At 41.2% G+C, this 23,030-nt stretch overlaps 1 protein-coding gene across 1 annotated transcript; it reads right to left on the bottom strand.

Annotated features, from left to right (window-relative positions):
• Positions 1–935: 935 nt before the first annotated feature.
• Positions 936–21,194, bottom strand: CCNJL (cyclin J like; the record flags this gene model as incomplete). Its single annotated transcript, XM_084295223.1, is given in 5 exon segments — positions 936–1,030; positions 1,433–1,732; positions 14,179–14,357; positions 14,359–14,381; positions 21,117–21,194. Coding segments are annotated over 5 exon segments (615 nt in total). The 3' UTR covers positions 936–995.
• Positions 21,195–23,030: the final 1,836 nt, after the last annotated feature.

Consider the following 23,030-nt stretch of genomic DNA (forward strand, 5'->3'; position numbering starts at 1 on the left):
ACACTTTGAGCCCTGCCCATCAGCTAATTGCTCACCCATCGTATGATGTTTTTGCTAAGTTGTATGCTGGACATTTTGTCCGGTAGGATCCTATGGGAAACCATGTCAAAAGCCTTGTTGAAGTCCAAAAAGATCACATCATCTGGTTTCCCTTGGTCAACTAGATGGGTTTCCTTATCATAAAAGGAAATCAAATTTGTTAGGCAGCACCTACCCCTCATGAACTGGCTGGGACCAGTGACTGCAATGTCCCCCAGGTGCACCTCAGTAACTTCAAGGATCATCTTCTCCATAATTTTACCAAGCACTTACATGAGACTGATAGGCCTGTAATTGCTAGGGTCTTCTTCCTTATCCTTCTTGAAAATTGGCACAACATTTGCCAGCTTCCAGTGTACTGGGACCTCTCCAGATTCCAAGACCATTGATAAATAATTGAGAGAGGTCCTGCGATGACATCAGCAAGCTCTTTAAGCACCCTGGGATGGATCCCATCCGTACCCATGGACTTGTCTGAATCGAGGTGGAGCAGCAAGTCCCGCACACGTTCAGGGTTGGTTGGGAGTTTGTCATTCCCACCATCATGGTTCTCCAGCTCAGATACTCATCCATCAAAACACCCAGATGCATATGAGTGACAACCTGTAAAATAACCGCTACCACAAACCATGGAACTGCAGTGGCTGGGCTCTGTTCCTAAGGTCACCTGCATAGCAAGAGGCTTTTGGATGTGCAGAGTCTGAGCAGACAGCTGAAGGCTGGCCTGAAAAGCAGTGTAGGAGTGCAATGAGCTGTCAGCACTCCCAGCAGGCAGACCACTAGGCCTGTGCACCTGTAAGGAGTTACGGTAAGTAGAGCACAAATCTTTCAGTGGCAACTGGCAAGAGTAGCCAAATGCTGAGCTAAAGGTTGCTGAAATAGAACCTGAGTAGTGGCTTGATGGCTCAGATTTTCCATTCCTTCTTGTTGTTGATGTTGGATTGTTACTTGCTTCTTTATGTTATTGATTTCTTTGTCATTCTCAAAATATCTGAAACAAATTGGAAATTAGATTTATCAACATGGTAAGTTCACAGAGCTTGTCTATATCCCAAAGTTTTCACCGGTCAAGCAACATCAGCTTTTTGGCCACAGATATGTACAATAAATGAACTGTTCACAGTTCACTTCCAATTGTCCTGGTGGGATCTTCACATCCTAACAACATGTGTTGTGAATAATTTTTCATCCCAAGTATGTTCTACTGATGGATTGATTAGGGAAGATTACAGAACCTTGAAGTCCACAACCATCTTAACATAATTTATGTAGGTATTTGTGGAATATTAATGTGTGTAGCTAAGAGGAACAAGGGTAATTCCTGTAAGATACTAAGAAGAAACATTCACATTTTTGATAACCATTTGGATGATCAGTCACTGAAACCTCTTACCTTGCACTGAGAAATCAAGGAAGTAATATGCATATTTCTCCATGAAAGTTTTGACTTCTGTCACTGAGTTGGTTGGCCAGCCGTCACGAAGGTCATTCTCACCAATGGACACATCGAGGTAGTAGTCAATGTAGTGTGGTGGCGTGGGTAGACAAAGATTCCAGCTGAAGTTTTCCAAAAGCAGCATTTCCATTCTAAGCAAATTTTTCTTTCTCAATACCACGTTCACATTGCACATGCATGCTAGGTTATTTAAGTGCTCCAACTTTGGAACTTTATCTTCTTTTTCTTCAAATTTACCTATCAAAAGAGAGAGTTTTCAGAAAAGACTTACTGTTATGATTGAGTACTCAAAAGCCAAAGAGCACTCCCCCAGACAGAAAGTCTAACAGTAAAAGGTGCTTTAATAAATTAAAAAAATATATATTAAAACAAGAGGGATAAAAAAAAATAAACATAAGTTTTTTAAAAGCAAGAGGGATAGATAAGTGAAGTGACACGAGTAGAAAAAGGTTAACAGTGGTCAATATCTTCCTATATCCTTTTTATTTATTTATTTTTTGCTTATATAGTGTTGATCCCAAAACCAAGATTAATTCATTAGGGTGAATAGCAGAGCTGAAACAGCACAAGAAATTCATAAGATTCATAACTGTAGTGTTATGGATCTTTCCATATGGATCATCCTTTCTGAGACGGCTGCTGTGTCATTTCCAGTCATTTGCAAAGGAGACATCTTTCCTGCTATAACGTAAGCTCCTTTAACAATAAACTATTAAAACAACATCTCAGGTTGATTGTGAGATGGCCAGAAGCAAGCCATTAGATTGACCCTGCCTTTCCCTTACATTATCTCTAGAACAGAATTGACACTGCCCTGCCAAATGCCACGTTAGTGCACTAGCGTGGCGTGCAGCAACAGATTTGCAGAATTAGTAATTTGATGTTTCAGCCAGCTCACAACAGCAAGGCCACCTATTCCCAGCAAAGCAGAGATACTGCTTGGCTTCTCTCAGCCTCTACATAAATTGTAATCCACAGCAGGAGAAGCCATTTCTGTCTTTTCACTTTAGGCACAAACAAGCTTATGGATCTCTACTTACCTGGAGAGAGAACCAGACTCTGCTATGCTACAAGAAATTATAAATTATGAAAATATGCCCGAAACAGAATGCAATGAGCAGCTTTTGATACTAAATTATAGAAGTACGTTAGTTTCTACCCTTGTTTCACAACGCTGTTCAAGAGGCCTTCATACCAAGGTAACCTGGGTGCCACATTCCCCTTATGCATTCCTCCATTAAAATTACTTGGGGGACAAGGATGACATAAAAGTTACTGTCCCTTCTTCTCAAGCTGCCCACTGAATGCCATTTTAAAACTAAAACAAAAACACCAGTAATCTCAAATCCCAGTTACTTGCTTACAATAGCAATTCTGTCAGAGCATCTCTCCTCCTCAAGTCGCTTTTGAAGCCAGTTTTTTTTTGACGATAACTGGAAGCGGTTTGCTGAAAGGCATTCTGTCAAGTACGAAGAAGATAGTGTGGGGAAAACAGAGCAAGGAAGATCTAATAGTGAGGAAAAAAAGCTCCTTTGGGTATGAATACTGTCCTTTGGGTATGGAAGCTAAATGCACACACTACAAAAAGGAAGACATTAAAAACCCTCTGGCAACACCACCTTTGCCCTTGCTGCTTCAGAATTTCTCTTTGTTCCTTCTTGTCTTGGAGGGCCTCATTAGCTAGGGTCACTGAAAGGCTAAGAGAAGTACACTCTAACTAAGTGATTAACATAAATAATTCATATGGGATTAACAGAGAGCATATATTTTCAGAGTCAAGATAGCTGAACAAAGCTGCACCTTTTTCTAAATTGCATTTCCAGCCTATTGAGACCACAGCAGTCTCTAAAATGACTCAGTTTTTCACAAGCAGCTAAAGTATTGTCACCGTGTACAGAAAACCAGGATCTCACTCTATTTACCCTTCTTTAAAAATCTATTTGTGTGTGTGTGTATCCATAGTAGATCTGATGCCCCTAGGATTGTACCTATCAGTAATAAAGCAAGGTGTTGCTTTATTTGTGCTTTCTTATGTTTGCTGCAAACATAAGAAAGCACATCTTTTAAAATACTCACTGTTACCAAGCCAAAAATGACATATCTCCAGCCCTGCTTTGTTCAAAAACTAGCAAGAAGCAATTGTCACTTTCCAGTACCAATTAAGTAACATCCTTGCTGCAAAATCCAAACCCATTCTTTAAATAGCAATGCACCTAAATAAGTATTTTGGAGTTATTTCTCTTTGTTCCTGGAAGGATGTATCCCACAAATGACTCTTGCTTCAGTGATCCTCCCATTGCCTATACAAGAGTCCTCTTTTACTAAGACAGATTAATTGATGAGATATTAGCATGACATATGGCTTCAGAATATTCTTGTCAAATCTAAAACCAATTAAAAACAGTATTGTACCAGAAAATTACGTTAAAAGATCTTGATATCCATTTAGGATAGCAATTCTATCCAACAAAATGTCTCCAGTGTCTTAAAAGCCTGACAATTTTCTGTACTATTAGCAGTTTAACTATTTTTTCAACACTTAAAAATGTATTTCTATCTTTGAGCCTGCTCAGATATCATAGATATGGAATGCATTAAAAGTGTAATAGACTCCACCACAGAAGGCCTTAACAGTAACAATTAAATATAAAATTCATCCAATATATGGAATAAACAGTTCTTTTCTGTTCTATCAGTGGAAAAAAAAAAAATTAAAATTTAGAAGTCTGTATACACACATTCGTGAATCCCCTTGGTAAACCTGAATTTAGAACTATTTAAGAAAAATGAAAATCGAGAAGTTAACCCTGATACAGAAGTTTAAGGATCATGGTAGCAGAAGTAGGAAAAACTGCTTTATGTCGAGGAAACCAAGGATCTGTTATTCTGACTTCTGTAAGTTACAGTTCCTTCTTACTTCCCACTAAACCTTGGAAATTTCAAGATGTCAGACTAGTCTGGAGAACAGAGAGAGCTGACTATCAGCATGGTAGCATTGGAAAGTTACGATACTGACACAGGGCAAAGCTGTTTAAAAGCAAAATGAACTTGGTCAAGTCAAAGTTAAAATTAATGGACAACAGTAAATTTAGTGATTTAGATCTTTTTTTTTCCCCTCCTGCTTTTCAACACTAGTTCTTAGTTTTAATGTTAGATAACAGCAGCCACTGCAGCATCACTGCTGTCAAGCGTACCCTGAAGTATCAATTCATCCACTGTAGGAGGTAAAAGTCACTAGGTACCCCAGGGTCCTTGAGAAAGCCAAGCAACAAAAAAAGGACTGCCAATTTAAGGAGAAATTAAAATGCAAGTATTCTTTGTCCCATAAACAATTAAAATCGATCCCCAAAAAAGGATAGACAGGTCAAGCCCAACATAAAATCCAGACCTGTGGCTACTGACACAGTTTTTTATTGTTACTATTATTCCTATCTCAGTCCAGAAGGCACTACAACAAACTTCTGACACTCTCTCCCATGCCACTCCTAGACAAATACAGTTTCTAATGGTCCTCTAAGCAAGAGAGGAAAGAGGCAGGCTGTTTAGAGATACCATGCTGAATTCCTTTTTCTGTAGTGTCCTGCAAAGCCAGCAGTCAGGGATTTTTCAGTGGTCTGTACAATACCTAGCACACATGCAAACCACAGTGCTTAATGTACCTGAGTTTCTAATACCTTACTAGTAAAGTTTAATATATAAGAAAATATTCTGCCCATGTTATATCACCAGGTAAATGAAAGATGTATAACTTTATAAGCAAGTTTTATAAGCACAACTCCATATCCTGGACCGACACACACTATTGTCTTGCTCAGCTGCCTTTGTCAGAAGAGCTACCTGCTCATGAAAGCAGGACAGTAAATGAAGAATGGATCACAAAGCACAGGCCAATGGGAAAACTGACTGCTTGTTGAGGGATTTTTGAAACAGCAAGAATCCCATGGTTTGCTGTAGCTGAGCAAACCAAGCTACCAGGGCAACTATGAGAAGTTCCCATGACAGTGTTCCCACATCGCCCAATTGAGGAATTCAGCAAAATATTGTTACCAGTAGCTGGCTTCAAGGACAAGGTCTATGTGACTGCTAATCACAAGGGGGTTGTCTTCTTGCAGGTGGGGTTGTTTTCTTGTAGTTGTTTGTCTGAGTGCTTTTGACCAATAATCTTGTGTGAAACACTGTCCGCCCCTGTTAAGTTCACTATAAAAGTTAGGCTATTTGGGCAATAAAATGGAGCATGATCTGACTCTACTGGTGTCTGTCGTGCTTTCGGCCGTGCTTCCTGCAACATATGGCACCCGAACAGGCTGAGGCCGGGACATCAGAGCGGCGCCGGGAGACCCGAGGCCCACGGAAAGCCTACCACCGCACGGAGAGAGCACTGACTGATGCTGCAGGGCTACGGCCAACTACGAGAGACAAGGACTGACCTGGCAGACGCCGGAACACCTGAGAGACGTTGAAACACTCTACACACCGATCTGAACAAAGGAATCACGGGGGGACGCGGGAAAAGGAATCGCGGAGGGACGCGGGAAACGGAGCTGCGGAAAACGTGGGAAATTGAAGTAATCGCGTGAAATTGAAGTAATCGCGGTGCGATGTGGGACATCCGAGATCGAGTTGCTACGGGAGACCAGAGGCGTCAGTGGACAATGGCAGCTGACCCTCACCGTGTGGCGAGTCGGCACAGAGCAGAGGGGCGGACATCAGGACCCTGCAGCCTGTCTGACGTAACCATGGAAGCAGCGGCGGCTGTGCTGCTTCTCTCTGGCATTCTTTGTATAAGAGGGTTATCTTGCACTGCAAAAAAGACTATTTCTCCCCAGATCGGTATTATAACTATGTTTCTGGATAACATTCCGTGGGGTTGCCACATTCTACGGATTACTAATGACGACTTAGCTCTATTGCGGGGCAGGAGTGCAGAGACGCAGATTACACTGCCAAATGACCACCAGCAGGCTCTTTCACAAACAGCTTCTAAGGTTGCAGCTGGCACTGCCTGCAGCCGTATAGCGGACGTTACATTCTCTTTCCTAACTAGTAATCATGTGTCTCATCCATTTGTGGTGAATGGTCAGTGGCAAAAAGAAAAGGGGGAGAGTAAGGGGTGACAAAGACAGAAACGGTACCAGGAGGATGCCACTGACACTAACAGCACGGGTAATAGGAGTAGTATAAGTGACACGGGTGTGGGGCGGTGGCGGGCGCTGCCGCGCTGCGGGGCACTCTGCCTGCTGCTCGCCCTCGCTGGCCTGTGCACTGCTGCCGACAGTGTTAGAGCAAAATGTGAAGACTGCTCAGATGGCAGTGATGAGAGTGCTTGTGTGAAGAAGACGTGTGCTGAATCTGACTTTGTGTGCAACAGTGGTCAGTGTGCGCCAAACAGATGGCACTGTGATGGGGATCTGGACTGTGAAGATGGGTCTGACGAAAGTGCTGAGCTGTGTCATATGAGAGCATGCTGGGTAAATGAAATCAGCTGTGGTCCTCAGTCAACCCAGTGTATCCCAGTGTCCTGGAAATGTGATGGTGAAAAAGACTGTGACAGAGATCCTGATTGCAAGGATGGAATTGATGAAATTAACTGCCCTTCTCAGACCTGCAGGCCAGACCAGTTCAGATGTGAAGATGGGAACTGTGTCCATGGGAGTAGGCAGTGCAGTGGTGTGAGAGACTGTCTGGATGGCACTGATGAAGCAAACTGTAACAATGTTATTCAGTGCTCTGGACCTGGCAAATTCAAGTGCAGAAGTGGAGAATGCAAAGATATCAATAAAGTGTGTAATCAGCAGAGAGACTGCAAGGACTGGGGTGATGAGCCCCTGAAGGAATGCATCATAAATGAATGTGACTGTCCAGCTGGGTTTGAGTTTGTAGACAAGAGAAACTGTGGAGATATCGATGAATGCCAAAACCCTGGTAGCTGTAGTCAAATCTGTATCAACCTGAAGGGTGGCTACAAATGTGAACGTAGCCATGGCTATCAGATGAATACTGCTACAGGAACCTGGAAAGGGCCATACGGGTATAGAAATACAAATAACACCTGTGATTACAATGACGCTGCTAAGCAGGGTTTAGGGGTTTATGGCACGGAGACAAGGGGTAACAACTACAGTGTTTGGAACAATTGTACAGCTTTGGTCTTACCTCCTGATGTTTTTCTGATTTGTGGGGATAGGGCCTGGCAAGGTATCCCTGCAAATGCTATCAGATGTCCATGTTACTTAGATAAACTCATTGTATTTGCTCCTAGCTTGTTACAGTTGTGTGAGATCACCACACCTAAATGGGCATTGCTTGCACCGGATTGTAATGATAGTGTTGAATTGTGTCGGGTTGCAGCTAGAGCGGCATTGGCAATTTTAGTGCCTGGAGTGGCACCTCCAGCTGCACATAACAACTTAGAAAAATTGGTATGCTGGGCCGAGAAGCAAGCCTACGCCACGACAGAAATACTTGAGGAGATGTTACCAGATCAAAATAGTCTGCGACATGTACTTTTATAGGATCAAGCTGCTATTGACTACTTGTTTTTGGCTCAAAGGAATGGGTGTGAGGACTTTAAGGAAATGTACTGTTTAAACCTTTTTGATCATAATGAGTCAATTCACAAATCCATTACTTTCCTGAAAGAGCACATGAGTAAGATTCAATATGGTATCAATCCTTTCAATCAATGGTTCACTGATTTGTTTGAAACAATGCATAGATGGTTACTGGGGTTAGTCAAAGAGGGATTAAGGATTCTGTTTGCTGTGGTGTCAATCATCATTGCATGTGGTATTGTGATAAATGTGGTTAAAGGGTTACTTGCAAAAATGTTATATTGGGCGTGGTTTGCTCAAAAAAGTAAAAAAAAAAAAAAAGGGGGGGGGGGAATTGTTGAGGGATTTTTGAAACAGCAAGAATCCCATGGTTTGCTGTAGCTGAGCAAACCAAGCTACCAGGGCAACTATGAGAAGTTCCCATGACAGTGTTCCCACATCGCCCAATTGAGGAATTCAGCAAAATATTGTTACCAGTAGCTGGCTTCAAGGACAAGGTCTATGTGACTGCTAATCACAAGGGGGTTGTCTTCTTGCAGGTGGGGTTGTTTTCTTGTAGTTGTTTGTCTGAGTGCTTTTGACCAATAATCTTGTGTGAAACACTGTCCGCCCCTGTTAAGTTCACTATAAAAGTTAGGCTATTTGGGCAATAAAATGGAGCATGATCTGACTCTACTGGTGTCTGTCGTGCTTTCGGCCGTGCTTCCTGCAACAACTGCTGATGGTTTTACACAGGCAACAGGGAATTAAGTAATAAACAATTATCCATACCCTAAATTCAGCTCAGTTAGGACTAACATCTTTTCTTGCTCTAATTTCTTTACTGTACTAACTCAGCTATTAAGAATCCACTGGCATATTAAGGAATTGGGCAAAATAAAGACAACCACAAGAAAATTAACACAGTGCTCTGTAAAGCAATGCAGCACTGGATGTGTTAAAGTTTTGCTTACAACAATACTTAAATGTAAAAACTGTTAGTGCGTCTCTGTAGCAGCAGAACCCTCGAGCAAGAGGGGCCTGTAAGAACTAGAATTGCTGGACCATTCAATGCACTTGAATGGCTCAGAGAGAGCAAGCTGGTGCTTTTATCAGCTGCTGAAGCACCTGCTAATGAAGAAGGTTAGCTCATCAGGGAAGAAAGAAGCATCTTTAAGACGCAGCTATGATTTTACAGCAACAGGCAAAAGCTGTACTGCTTGAACTATAGTTATACACCATAACATTGCAACAACAACCAACTCACAGGAGAAACAGTTGTGGTGGTTTAAAACATACTGCCCAGGTGCTTGCAGTCTCCCCAGAGTGTACTTCTCCTGCAGCTGGACCAGCTGAACAGTTTGTATCAGCACATCTCATCTACTTTGGGGCAGCTGGTTTGAACAGCTTTCAGCAGGCAATTTAAGGCAAGCAGCAGTACAGCAGCTGGGACATCCTTACACAATCTTTATCCAACAGAGCTAGAGCACCTTAAAAATATCACGCCCATTTTCTGTAATAAATTGCCTGATTAAGATGCAGTCTGTAGCATTACAACCTGCTGCTGCTCAGCAGTGCCCCTCTGCAAGGGGCTGCCTTCCCCCCATCTGCTGGGGACATGGGGTGAGATGTGAGTTCCTCAATTCTCTCCAGCCAAAATGTTACTTAACATTTACTTAAACATGTAACTTATTTAAAATCAATCCACTTACAGAAACTATTTAAATGCCAGCTGATTTTGTCTGGAGAAAACCAGAGATTACTCAAAACACTGGTGGGAGAGGTGGAGAGTACACTACAGGTAGGCAAGGAAAGTAATAACACTTTTCAGCCATCTTATCTGTTTCTGAATTGAGCATGTATCCATGGCTGAGTGCTGAAACAAGGATCCTGGCTTCTGTGCAGGTGTACTGGTTGGTAATCATCCTGCTCCAAAGCCAGCTGTCTTGCCAGAAGACCACCAGTCCTAGCTGCACAGCACTGCCACCTACCAAAAGCCACCATCTCCCTGGTTTACCAGCAAAGCAGTCAACCTGAGTAGTCACTAGTCTGCATCAAGCAGGGACACATGAAGTTTCTTGAGCAGTTTTAACTGCTGAATGTCATTGATGATCTTCTTGCAGCAGCAGGAACCTACAACCTCTTCCATTAGCTCACCTGGAACAGGACAGGAGGTCCTCTGTCTTCCAGCCATGTACCTAATCAAAATGTCCATGTGGACTAGGTCTGACTGCATTACAAAAGCATGTTTAGCTTATGATTCTGGTTTGGAGCATAAAGTTTCCTTTAATGCAAGTGAAGGAAAAAAAAACATCTATTTTAAACAATAAAGTACCTGTGACATCAGTTTTTCAGATGATATTTCCTTCCCTCCCCCAATAGCTTTCAGTTCACCTCTAGATTTCAGTGAACAATTATCATTCTTTTTCAGAACTGATTCAGAGGAAATAACTGTTGATGACATTAGTAAACTTCAAAGCTTTTATAGTTGTTCTGAGGGGCTAAACTATCTGGGAGGAATTTCCTTCTCCAATTATAACTCAGTGCATACATCGCAGAAGAAACATACATCTTCCAACTAGAGAATGACTGGGTGATTCAGGGAACGCACACCCACGTTCCTCTCAACTGCAGCAAGTCCAGGCTGAACATTATTTGGCTACCAGCACAATTTGTCTGCAACAGTGTTATCTTCCCACTCCCTCATCTCCTCTGCAGTTATTACTGTCAAGGGAAGCACTATCATCATCCAGTTTCCCTGTCTGGGGAAACTGATGAGCCAGTCAAAATGCTTATCTAGAACTCAGAAGGAGAAAATAACTCCAGCTCACTTACAGACAACCATGGAAATGCTGCGATCTGTGTCATAAGAGCACTGCTGTTGTTAGCTCAAAGATGTGTGACAGCAAAGTTTGTAGGTGGAGGGTAAAAAAAAAAAAAAAAAAAAAAAAGTTTTTGAGCTCTTTTAGATCTGAGATAGAAGCAAACTTCACATTAAATACAAGTTGCCAACAATTTCTCTGAGCTTACCCAAACATACTCAACTAACATTTAGCTTAGAATTTTGTTGCTTCCACTTCAAAAGCTGTGTCCCCAAAAGCTTCCCTATTGACCCCTCCCACCCCTCTCAAAAAAAAAAACAAACCATAAACCATCCCCCCACTTACTTGTAAGAATTCTTACCTCTAACCAGACCTCATCTTGCTTGTGGTCTACACAATACCCTTAATCTCTTGCTTTTTTTCTAAGGAAGTTTGTTTTTGACTCCTGATTGTTTTCTCAAAACATGTTTGTAATGTTTATTGAAAGATATTCTATGTTAAACATTCATCTTGATGGAGTAAACAACAGCATTTTGAAAAATTGCTGACTGAAAACTTCATAAAGCTGAAGTTTTTGTTTCTCTAAAGTTATATACATATTTTTAATAAGTACAAAGTCTTGCTACACAGACAGAAGAGCACTTTCACTGCAATTCTTTGCTGAAAAATGATGCAATTCTTACAGTAATGTTTTGCAGGAAGTTCTAATTGCTGCATTTGCAGTAACTGGCAAAGAACCAGTTTTATTCTTCTTCGCTACAGCAAGACACTTCAGGTGACTTCTGGTCAATACTCTGAGTCTTTTAGTACAAAGCTAAAGCGAAAAATCATATTACAAGATTTCTTCCATTTCATATCATTTTGAAAATAACAAGCTAAATCCAGGAACCCCCACTTAGTGTCAAATAACTTTTCCTGACTTGACTTGCATCAGATCAAGCTACACATACCAGAAAAGAAGGTCCTTACTACACATTAGGATGGCCCTAACTGTAAACAACAGCGTTTGCTATGCTCCCCAAAGTCTCCAGACTGAACACTAGCATATAAAACCTTATCTATAGAAATTTTTTAGGCATTCGTTTTGTGCAAAGCTGTTTTGGTTCAACTTTCAGTATTGTGCTTCTACATATTGGTAGGAAAGCTACCTTTACAATAATAGATCTTTTCCTATAAGGCATGATTTTATTCCAGATCCAGATGTATGAATGCTGCTGCATACACTAGTGTCAACTGTAGAAAGATTCTCATATTCATTAGCTCACTAGACCCAGACCTGCTCTTTTAATCAAATTGCCTTAAAAAAAATAATAAAGCAGAATTTGCAAAACATTTCCCTCTAGTGCTATCGCAGGGCAGTTTGTGAGCTTTCCTTTTTTCACAGTTGCTTAGAAGTGATATAGAGTTGCATTTGACTTTATTCATTTACATAAGAACAGCCTCAAAAGCTTTTTTTTGTTATCATTATTTCTTTTTAAATCCTGGAAGCTATAGGAGTCCAGCCCTCCCAATCTCATAAAGGAAACTTCTGCCCAAGATCCTACCATTATACCAATTCTGACAACTCATACAAAGTTTGAGGGTATCACTTCTATCCTGTCTGCATAGCACTGCAAATGTAAGTTATAGCTATAAATTCTTCCTCTAAATCAAATGAGGAAAAAAAAATAAATTAATAAGAACCATTGAAGCATCAATTTTATGCTGGGAAAAATGGAAATGAAATTGTCAGATTTAAAGAAAATCTTATTCTCTATTCCTGAGGGTCACTTTCACCCCTTGGGGGGCGGGGGGAAGCAGTAATGCTATGAGGCTTCTTGCAATTATGATGTTACACAAACACCCACACACATACAAAAAAAAATCCATCAGAAAGCCCAAAAGCTAAGGAGTGCATTTCTGAACAGACTTCAGTCTTCAAGTTACCTGAACCTGGTATTTCATTCTGCTGCATTTGAAATAAAGGGTGCAGTTTCCTAACAATTTTAAGGTCAGCCTTAGACCCTCTCCCCTCCTTTGCAAGAGCATGAAGCTTGTCTGACCCCTCAGGAGAGTGAAGAAAAATCTTTGGTAAACAGAAAGAAAACCCCTCCTCAGCTGGGATAGTTTTCTGCCAATTTACTTTTCCAAAGGAGCTCATAAAATGTTCAGATCAGCAGAACTGCAACAGCTCCACCCAGGGCTCATGTAGGCTGAAGCAAAACTACACCTACAGAAACCATTTCTATTATTTGTTCTGATTTTAATATTGGCCTTTTCTGTAATATGAACCAGGAACCGCTCCATATAATTCACCACCTTTTTCTGGTGAGCGAACAATGCTTAAATATACCATATGTATGGTTTGTTAGTCTTTTACCATTATCTCTGCAGATTAAGCTCTTCAGAGCACTCCCAGCAGGGAAAAGCAGTAGCAAACCTGCATTCTGAGGAATAAGCACATAACATCACCTTATTTCCTTGAGAAATGGTTTCTGGCTCTTCATAGCATTTTTTACCTTAATTAATATGACTACTCACACCTTCTAGGCTCTACTGCTACAGTTTGCATAACTTTTGTTGTCCACAACAATAGTGTGTTGCTCTGCCTGGCTCCTATATGGCAGAATGATTTCCCTGTAACCTAGAAACAGAGCTTATACGACTGCAAGGGTAGTCCTTGAGGCAATTCCTTGAGTCACCAGCCCCACTGCCTTCCACTTGCACAGCACTAGCTGCAGAGACTTCAAGAAAATACTAATGACAAATATTCAAGATCATTTTTCAAGTGGATGCCAACACCAGATCTTCAGTGTTACATAGCAATGACCGGCTATTTGATAGGAGCCCAGAACAAGCAATAGACATTCCAGCATCATCACCATATCCTCACGAAACAATTTTCCTTTCACCCCTGTGCAAGAAAACTCTGATTTACAAGGAACTGATTATGACCAGTGATAACAGAGGCACAGAGACAAGGACAGATCTCCAGGAGAGTCTGCGTTACACATGCTATTCTCTACTACTGATTTTTCCTTAGAACCAAACTCTCCCAGTCTTGCCACCTCCTTTCCATCACTCCCTGACCTTCATCATCCCTTTCCACTGATCCAACACTTCAGTTACCCAAAATTCCTCTGCACATTAACACCAGCATGCAGATGTGCAACACAATTTGGGCAGAATTTAAGACTACTTTATGCCTTTCTGTGGACTTCATTAGGCACTTACCCTAAGTAGGTAGAAACTGTAGTCTTTACAGAGAAAACAGCACATGACGTGTAAGGAGAACATCCATCTGCTCAGCGAAAGTTTAAAAAAAAGGCTTAGTAGACAGCAGCCAACTTACTTGCTAGGAGAAGACAGGCAAATGCAGAGATGTACAGTTGCTTGACACTGATACTGTATTGATCCATGAAGAGGTCCAGTAAGTAGGCAGCGAGGTGCTGGGCTGTAGGGCAAAGGCCGCAACAGTTGCTGAGGATGGTCAAGAGATCAATGAAGTACCGGCGCATCCCAATCTGTGGCCTTATACAAAGGTAGGTTAAATTCCTACAGGGGGTAACAGAGAAGGAGAAAAAAAAAAAAAAAAAAAAAAAAAAGGAGGAAAGAGATACTGAAATATACCATTTATTTATCATTTCGCTGTCCGGAATCCCAACCACCACCTGCTGCAGCAGCCACTTAGCAAATACAGCACTGATTGACACAGAAATCAGGGCTGGATCAGGGCATGTTTTGATAGTCAATTAACTTTAAGTCTTGGGTCATCCATGCACTTCCCTTACAAACATTAAACATGTGCTTAAATACTTTAAATTAGTTTAACCCAGGAGCCTGCAATTCCCAGGAACACCAAACTCCTTTGCCATGAATGCTGTCCCTTAAGGACTGCTTTTTATTTCGTTCACCCAAACTGGACTGTTAAATACTGTTTCATAGGCTATCACTGCAATATATGCTTCTCCTATACTGTCCCTTCCTCCATTGCCCAATTTACTACATCCTGTACCAAAAAAAAAAGTCTCTAGCATAAAAAACTTCTATCTAATGTTAAAACACATGCACAGTGCATAGCTGCAGTAAGAAAAATATAGACATTAACAAGAAAAAAATCATGGGAGAATGAATGATTAGACTTCTAATTACAGCAAAGTCAAGCACTTTCTGTACTAACCTATTTCGGCATTATAAAAGCTAACAAGCTGATAGATTATTTCATGTGGTATACAAATTTTCATTTTAAAGGTAGAATTATTGAAGTTTTTGGTCTACCTATGCTAGATCTTCACCTGCAAGTGGCTACAAACCCATGTGAAAACACTATACAAAGAGTAGGTTAAGGGAAGGAGTGAAGATCCTTGGGAACACCCCAAAAAATCTAATGCCTACACTTAATACTTTCTTAGTTTAGAAATAATCATTTACTAATGCATTACCATGACCAGACTTTAGTAAAAATAGGCTGAATACATGTTGATAGGCATGGATAAGGAAAAAAAAAATCAGCAAGGTAATTCAGATTCCACTTACATGTAATATAAAAATGACGTATATTTGAAAAAGAGTTAGAAGTAGCATAGTGCTGCAAGATAAAGTATTATATTGGAATACAGAGTGGTACATAGAGCAGTTAATCCTACTAAACAAATCAAGATGAAGAGATCAGAGCTCTGAAGTATCTGCACTGGCTGCACCATTTACAGAGGAGACACCACTGTGCAGAGCTGGTGAGGTGGCTGCCCCACTCTCCCATCTCCCTGGAAGGAAGCACTCGGTGAGCAGGTTCAGCTTATCAGGAGAAAAGAGCGACACGATCAGGCTTAGAGGGACATGCATAACTGGAAACCAGTGTGAGAGGCATTCTGATTTTGTGCACCAAAATAAAACCATGTGGGCTTCCATATAACCAGACTTAAGAAACCAGACAAAATTCAATTACAGGGTTAAATTAGGAGATGCTATAGGCTGTGGTTCCTTACATGATCCCAGGTATTAATTGATCCAGGGTTATCATCTGTGCACAGGCAAGAGCCTTGCCCTGCAGCACACAGCACGAAGCAGCTAAGTACTTCAGTAGGACTGCTTTTAGGATCAGTCTGAAATGCTGAATGGTTTCATATGAGAGAGAGGCAGACGGTATAACGATGCAAGAGCAGGATAAGCAGGCTCACAGTTATGTTTGGCAACCACCGAGGACCTACACAAAGTGAGAAGCCCTACAAACAAAGCCATGGATGTGCATCCTCTTCTATCAACTCCTCATAGGGTTCTTCTGCATAAGTTCATCAAGGGGAAAAAAAAAAAAAAAGTCACTTCTTTGAATGCAAAAAATGCCTAGATACTTGGAGATACTGTTGAGGACTAGCAACTACAGCTCTGGAGAAAAAATATAGGGTAAAAAGAATAAAATCATTTCCAATACTTAAACTTTTCTTCTATTTCCAGAAAAGCAGTAGAGAAGAAATTGTTAGTCCTGCCGCCTGCTAGAATTGCCCTTTCATATACTGCTTCTGCTTATCCCTGACCTGTTCGCTCCTCTCCACTCCAACTACCCCGCTGTGGGCTGCTGCAACATCACCACATCAAAATGCTATAAAAGCAGCATCATCATAAGAGGCTCACAGGTGTCTTGGAACTTACTCAACAAACTTTGCTCAACATATTGATCAGCAAAAAGCCTCCAGAAAGACAGGGCACAGCATTTAAAGCAATCACCACAATCTCCAAACATGAAAAGGTTTGTAAAAAACTTTTTTTAAAAATTCTTTATTAATATCAACCATCTTCTTGACATGAATTATTGCTCCATATATTATATTACTCCACATGGGCAAACTCAACCTCAAAGAAAAAGGCAAAGATAATTGACAGGGCAGTGCTCTTTGGATATGGGCAACAGGATTCATTTCCTCTCGGAGCTAAAACACGTGATAAAAGTCTTCAAGCATCCACACTTGATTCCTCTGTGCAAGCACAAACCATGCTGTCCAGTAACACACAGAAAGCAATCACAAATGTTAGATGTTAAAATGATAAGGGACAGCATAGGATTCACTGTGTGATCTGTTACTCTTATTCTCAGCCCCTTCTGTGACCTTCTCTCAGCCAAGCCTGGAAGCAACTGAGCTACTGTTTCCCTTTATTTAAGGGCTCTTCACTTCTTTCAGACAAATCTTAATCAGACTGTCACAGAAGTGCCAGTCTTGCACAGCATCTGGATTCACAATGGAGGAAGTAAGAGACCTACCTGGCAGAGCCACATTAAAAACAAAAAGTCAGACAATTCCTCTTACTATTTCCAGTGAAAATTTAAAACCCAGACATTTCCTAATAAGGGCACATAAACAACATATGGAGTAATAATTCCTGTCAAGAAGATGGTTGATAAACTGTTAAAATTTGTTGTTTAATGTTATATGATAATCATATCATTAGTGTAGTTTCAATAGTTAACAAAATGCCAGAAAAGATGGTGTCACTGTTAGTGTGAATCACATTTTGTTACATTTGGAAACCTTGTGTACTAGTGGCGATGAAGAACCCTGAGCCTTCATCCCCACGACCCCCAGCAAAATGAAGGGGGAGATGTGGGAGTGTGGCCACGGGGATCGACAAGCCCCATGGTTGGTGATAACATCAGACTCTTAACGATGAGGCCATCAGGAATGTAGAATTTAGAGGGAGCAAAGAATGGTGATTCAGGAGATGCCTTGCCATCTGAGGTTGCTTGTTCTCGGGCCGTTGGGGCATGGGGGTTGCTGGGTGTTTGCCACCACCAAGAAACACTGCGCAGATGCCAAAAGGAGGTGTTTGAGAAAATACTAATTATGATACAAAGCAGAGATAGGTCATACATATGTATAGGTGTACTCGGGTTTCTTATGAATATGTAAAAGCAATGTTCTGCATATTTAGAAAGTTCGATGGTTGTGTGTGTGTATTTGGTAGAGCGTAGGTTCCCCGCACACCCAGCGCTGTTTACTTGCCTTTTATAAATATTACTAAATTCAGATTGAGTTGTACCTTCATTTATAACACAACATATCCTTTATTTTTCTCATGTTCAGCAGTGACCAGTCAGGTGGATGGAGCAACAGCTTAAACACACACTTATACCATATAGACCAGTGCTGCCAGCTGCTACCCTTACTGATTTATGATAATTGGTAAAAATCTTCATTGGTATACCATCAATGCACAAATGAAAAACATCATAAATTAAGATTTTCTTCTGTTACCATTGTTCCTGTACACTCGAAAGGAGCATGAAACTCACTTGAACCTCCTACCAGAACTCCAGCCATATAAAGGAACCACAATTCTCGACCTACTTAATGGCTTTGGCTTACTCTGGGCTATTTCACTTGCATTTAAAAAAAAAAAAAAAAGTTTTTCAGAATATCCACAGATAAAAGCAGGCTCCATTCCTTAAGATCTGAGCTTATTAAGCTTCAGTCATACTACCAAGATGTCATACAGAAAAACCCTCCAAACACATGGCAGACCAGGCCAGTACTTCAACTGCACTTACAAATTTTTTGAGCTTAAACATACTGCCATTCATCCTCCCAACAGTCCCAAACATTTGAAATCTAAGAGAAAGTTGAACTACTATGGTGCTTGAAAATCCACTACTTCATGTGTTTCACTGTGGCATTTTATCAGACATTTCATTAAGTCTTTCTTACACAGTTCAAAGCAGTCAGAAGTTCAGCAGCTAATCTGAGAAGGATCAGAGAAAGGAGTGTGAAAATTGAAATTCCAACTTTAAGGGGAAAAAAATGAAATCATGAATAACCATGTACTTTACTAGGACACTTGTTTCTTTCAGCTTCATGCATATGCTGCTGTCTATGAAATAACCATGTTACAGCTAGCAGCTAGCAATGCTATTGTTACTGTTTTTCAAAAGCTAGATTCCCCCCCAAGTGAACAGATTATGCTGTTGTTGCTTTCCACTTTTGGAAAAAGCCTAAAATTAATAAACCTCAATGCCTGTAATACCTACTCTCTTCTTACCACTCATTCAAACTGGAGAATCTCATCAGAATGAAAGTTTAATGTTTTATCTTTTTGATTAATTGTGATGGCAAAGAGTCCAAACACTTTTGCATGTCTACAGGTACCTGGGACCCCTGAAGTTCTCATCTACAATTCATTTTAAAAACAAAAACAGAAGCATCACCTACACAATGCCATAGTGCCTTCCCTCTTCATAAACTGCATGTGCAGTTGTCTGTTCTGGAAATTTCAGACTGTGCCAGGCAGATTTGAATGTATCAAACTTACCATCAGTAGTAGGTAAACATTGAAAAGATGACAAGTTTTTAAAATAACAAGGACAAAAGTGGACTTACTGGCTTAAAATAGTACCTGTTACATTAAAATCTTCATGCTATCAACAGGTCAAGTAAACCATGTGCTTCAGCAGAACTATAGAAAACACAAGGACCTGATCTACTATAGAAATACAGGCACATACACTTGATGCAGGGAGAAGAAGAAAAGATTGTATTTTTACAGAATAAACTTAATAACAGGATACTGCACTACTTCTAACAGGAAGAACTGCAAGAAATGTGCTTATGGCCAGTGAAGATACGGGCCCCTCACAACAAGCTCTGTGTGCCTTACGGTCCTGCTTCAGGAGCTGCAGTCCAAACTGAAACTATGGACTCAAGTTGAGGGAAAAGTTGCACATCAAAACAGAATGAAACATTTTGCAGTGGTAAAGAGCATTCCTCATGAGATCTTTAAACCCCAAGAGGAGGTGGGAGACAGGAGCTTTCTCCTAGAGGAACTCACTCAGACATTCTTACCAGTTAGAGGCACATTTTACAACTTAAAGGACTGTTTGGTTTCAGCAGAAAGATCAGCTCTCCTGACCTGGCTGAAAGTAACTGCAGACTGCAGTTTGGACTCCCATAAAAAAAGATCAAGTTACAATATTAGCCTTTTAAATTCACAAACAAGTCCTGTAAAATTTGGCCCTCCTCTGAGATGAATAAAAAGGGAAATGCAGACAGATCTAGTAATTTTCATTAATTGCAGGAAATGAACTTATCCTGGAAGGAAACAGCCCATCATAAGCACCGAAACAGAAGAGAAATAGCCACCAGACATCACTCAGTTTACTGGGACACTCAGACTGCCTTCTAAAGTAAAGAATTTCCTCAAACAAGACAAAAACCAACCAACCAAACAAAACCAAACAACCACACACTGACTTGCTACTTAGCTTTCCACATTTCCGGAGTATTCAGAGCTACTCAAGAGGGGAGAGTTTTGTAGGGATGTCACAGTAGTTCGACTTCCATTTAGAAAGCTCTCTGATTTTTGATGGAGAAGTCAGCTGCCTGGAACAACCAGTACCTTTCCATTATCTCCTATTTCTACAATAGCCCTACGCTACTAAAGAACCAGAAAACATCAATGCACTCAGCACCTTTTATGACTTAGCGTATATCGACATTCCTGATACAAACATACACAGTATGCTCTGTTTTTTATTTTTGTTCCTGGCTCAGGCTTGCAACAGGTTTAATGTTCTGGTCTAAGAACAAACCAACCAGATTGTAAGAGACCTGGTAGCAATTGCATCACCTGGCACAAGTTATTGCTAAACGACTGTAAAGAAAAAGGGTGCAGAACGTCCAAAGTGTTAACTTTGTTAGCATAACTTTATGAGCTTAAAGCTGTGTCAACTACAGGTAGGCAATGTTTGCTGTGGGCTCGCTCCCACGTTCCCCATGTTAACAAGCTGCATTTAGAGCTTCTTCAGAGCCAGGGATCTACCAAAGGAAACAAAGAGCAAATGAGCAGCTTTAGTTTTACCTGCCTGCAGTGCAAGTACAGGAATTCACCAACCGTGCTGCACTATTTTGTGTATTGCAAGCCGTTTTGTTGGCTTTCTAATCTGCCTGTAACGACATCCTAACTTCTAGAAAAGTCATTACAAGCTCTGTTGGTGCTTCTTTCAGCTCCTTTACAGCTTGCCAGGGAACAAGGTCCCATATTTTACTCGAATCTTAGCACTTATCTTGGTGGAAAGAAGCAAAATCATTTCCTGGCTTCCCGCGATGCGCTGATTTTTCTTCATCTCCATGCTCTCTTGGCATCTAACCCAAGGAGTGACCAGCGGGCCAGCTAAGTTAAAGCTGCCGACCAGCCGGGGCAGGTGGCAGCTCGTGCGGCTTGGCTTGGAGCAGGTCCCAGTCAGGAGCACACCGCAGGGGAGAGGTGAGGGAGGAGGAGGAGGAGGGAAAGGAACAAAGCGGGGCAAACCTTCGTCCTCAGGGTCTGATGGATGTCTGCCGCCAGCTCTCCTTTCCACCAACGCTCCTCCATCCTCGTTCTTCCCATCCAGCCAAAGGTCCGGAGAAGGCTCGAGGACGCTCTGCCGGCAGGGGGAACAAACCGACCGAGGCTCTTTCCCCGGCTCTTTGCCCTCCCTGGGGCCCCGAGTCCCCTCTCGGTGCCGCTGCGGCTCCCCCAAGCTTCCCGCGGGCCGGGAGCAGCCGCTGCCAGGGGGGCGGAAACCCCGCGGCTGGGGGGGAGGAGGAGGAGGAGGAAGAAGAAGGAAAGGCGGTGGGGGTGCAGCTGCCCCCCCGCGACGGTGCGGCGCTGGGGTTAATTGGTTGCAATTAAGAGGCGGCCCCCGAGGCCCTGGGAGCCTTGGGGCTGGGCAAGGAGGGCTGCCTGGGAAGCGGGACACCAAGCTTCTCCCGGCTTCAAGCCTGTGAATGCTCAATAATACTCTCGGTGTCACCGTAAAAACAATAAATGTCCTCAGTATTAACGTAAGAAATGGGTTTTGTTCTCGTTTTATGATTCCATCTTCAGCTGCCAGAAACTTGTAGACCGCACGTTTGCTTGGGGCTGAAAGTGAGCTCTTCAGACGGTGTCTGACAGGAGCACAGCTCCCTGTTGGGCCACACAGCAAGGTTTGCCTCTCCCGGTGACTAGCAAGCAATTCCAACCTGTTCTGGGACCTGCCAAGCGATGCACTTCCCTCCTGTCACCGTACTTAAGCCATATCTTGCATCTCTTCTTTGTGACAGGTCCCATCCTTGTCACACAGACAGAAGGATCCTGACAGTAGCTGCAGATTTGTCATTTGCCTTCAGCTCAGCCTGGCAAAATTTCAGACTGATAACCACTGCTTTGCGCTGGGGGCTCATGGCCCACCATCCCTCCCATTTTTATCCTATACCAAAGTCTCACTGTTGATCTGTTCAGGACAAAGAATTTCCTGAGAAATTTCACCAGGCCTACCAGCAGCTTTCCCATTTAAGGAAATGAACTCCAGTTTCAGAATTATTATTATTTAAAATAAAATACGCAAATTGCCTGTCAACAAATTGGTCAACAAATTTGTTGACCAATTCTTCTGGTGAAAACATACCATGGTTGTTTATGGTCTATTTTCTGGCTTGTCCCCTGTTGTAAAAGAGAAGCAATGAAATTAAGTGGCAACAGCTATTAAACCTACAGATAAAAGCTGCCACCAAGTGTCCATCAGAAATAATTTTCCCCTATTTTCTTTCTAGTACATCTAATTATCTTGGTATCCCTTAAACAAAGTACTTGAGTCCCTTAATTTAAGCAAGGACACTATTTTTTTTTCTCTTTTTACTTGAAACTGTACACATGCGTAAGAAATGTTTTGTATAACACTGAGCATTTCCTTACAAGTAATCCATTCATAATTCATACAATGATGTATTCGTTTTGTATAACTTTTTCACATCTGTATTATCTCAACATAATTCTCAAGTTTATTTGTGTTAAATAATTATTAATTGATATAAATTCTTCAAAATAAAGTTTCAATAATATGAACATAGTATGGATTTTCAAATATTCTTTACGTCCCTATCATCTATTGCTTCAAAACATTTTAAATCTATATTATTTAAGAAAATCTTGAGAGATTCCATTTAAAAAAGAAAATTGATCCCTATAATGCTGGTTTTAATTTGCCAGTCAAAAGATTTTATTTTTCAAGATTATGGCCCACGTACTTCACCTATTCCATTTAAAAATTAATTATCAAAAGTGTCCTGCATTGATAATAAAAATTGAAAAAAATAATGAATCGAGTTGGTTCTCCTTTCTGTAGCATAGCCATGTTAGTAGTGCTCAAAGACTGCCTTGCTGATAAAAAAAAAAAATAAAAAAAAAATAATAATAATTAAA

This window comes from Netta rufina (genome assembly GCF_964035555.1).
Source record: "Netta rufina genome assembly, chromosome: 14".
NCBI classification, from domain to species: Eukaryota; Metazoa; Chordata; class Aves; order Anseriformes; family Anatidae; genus Netta; species Netta rufina.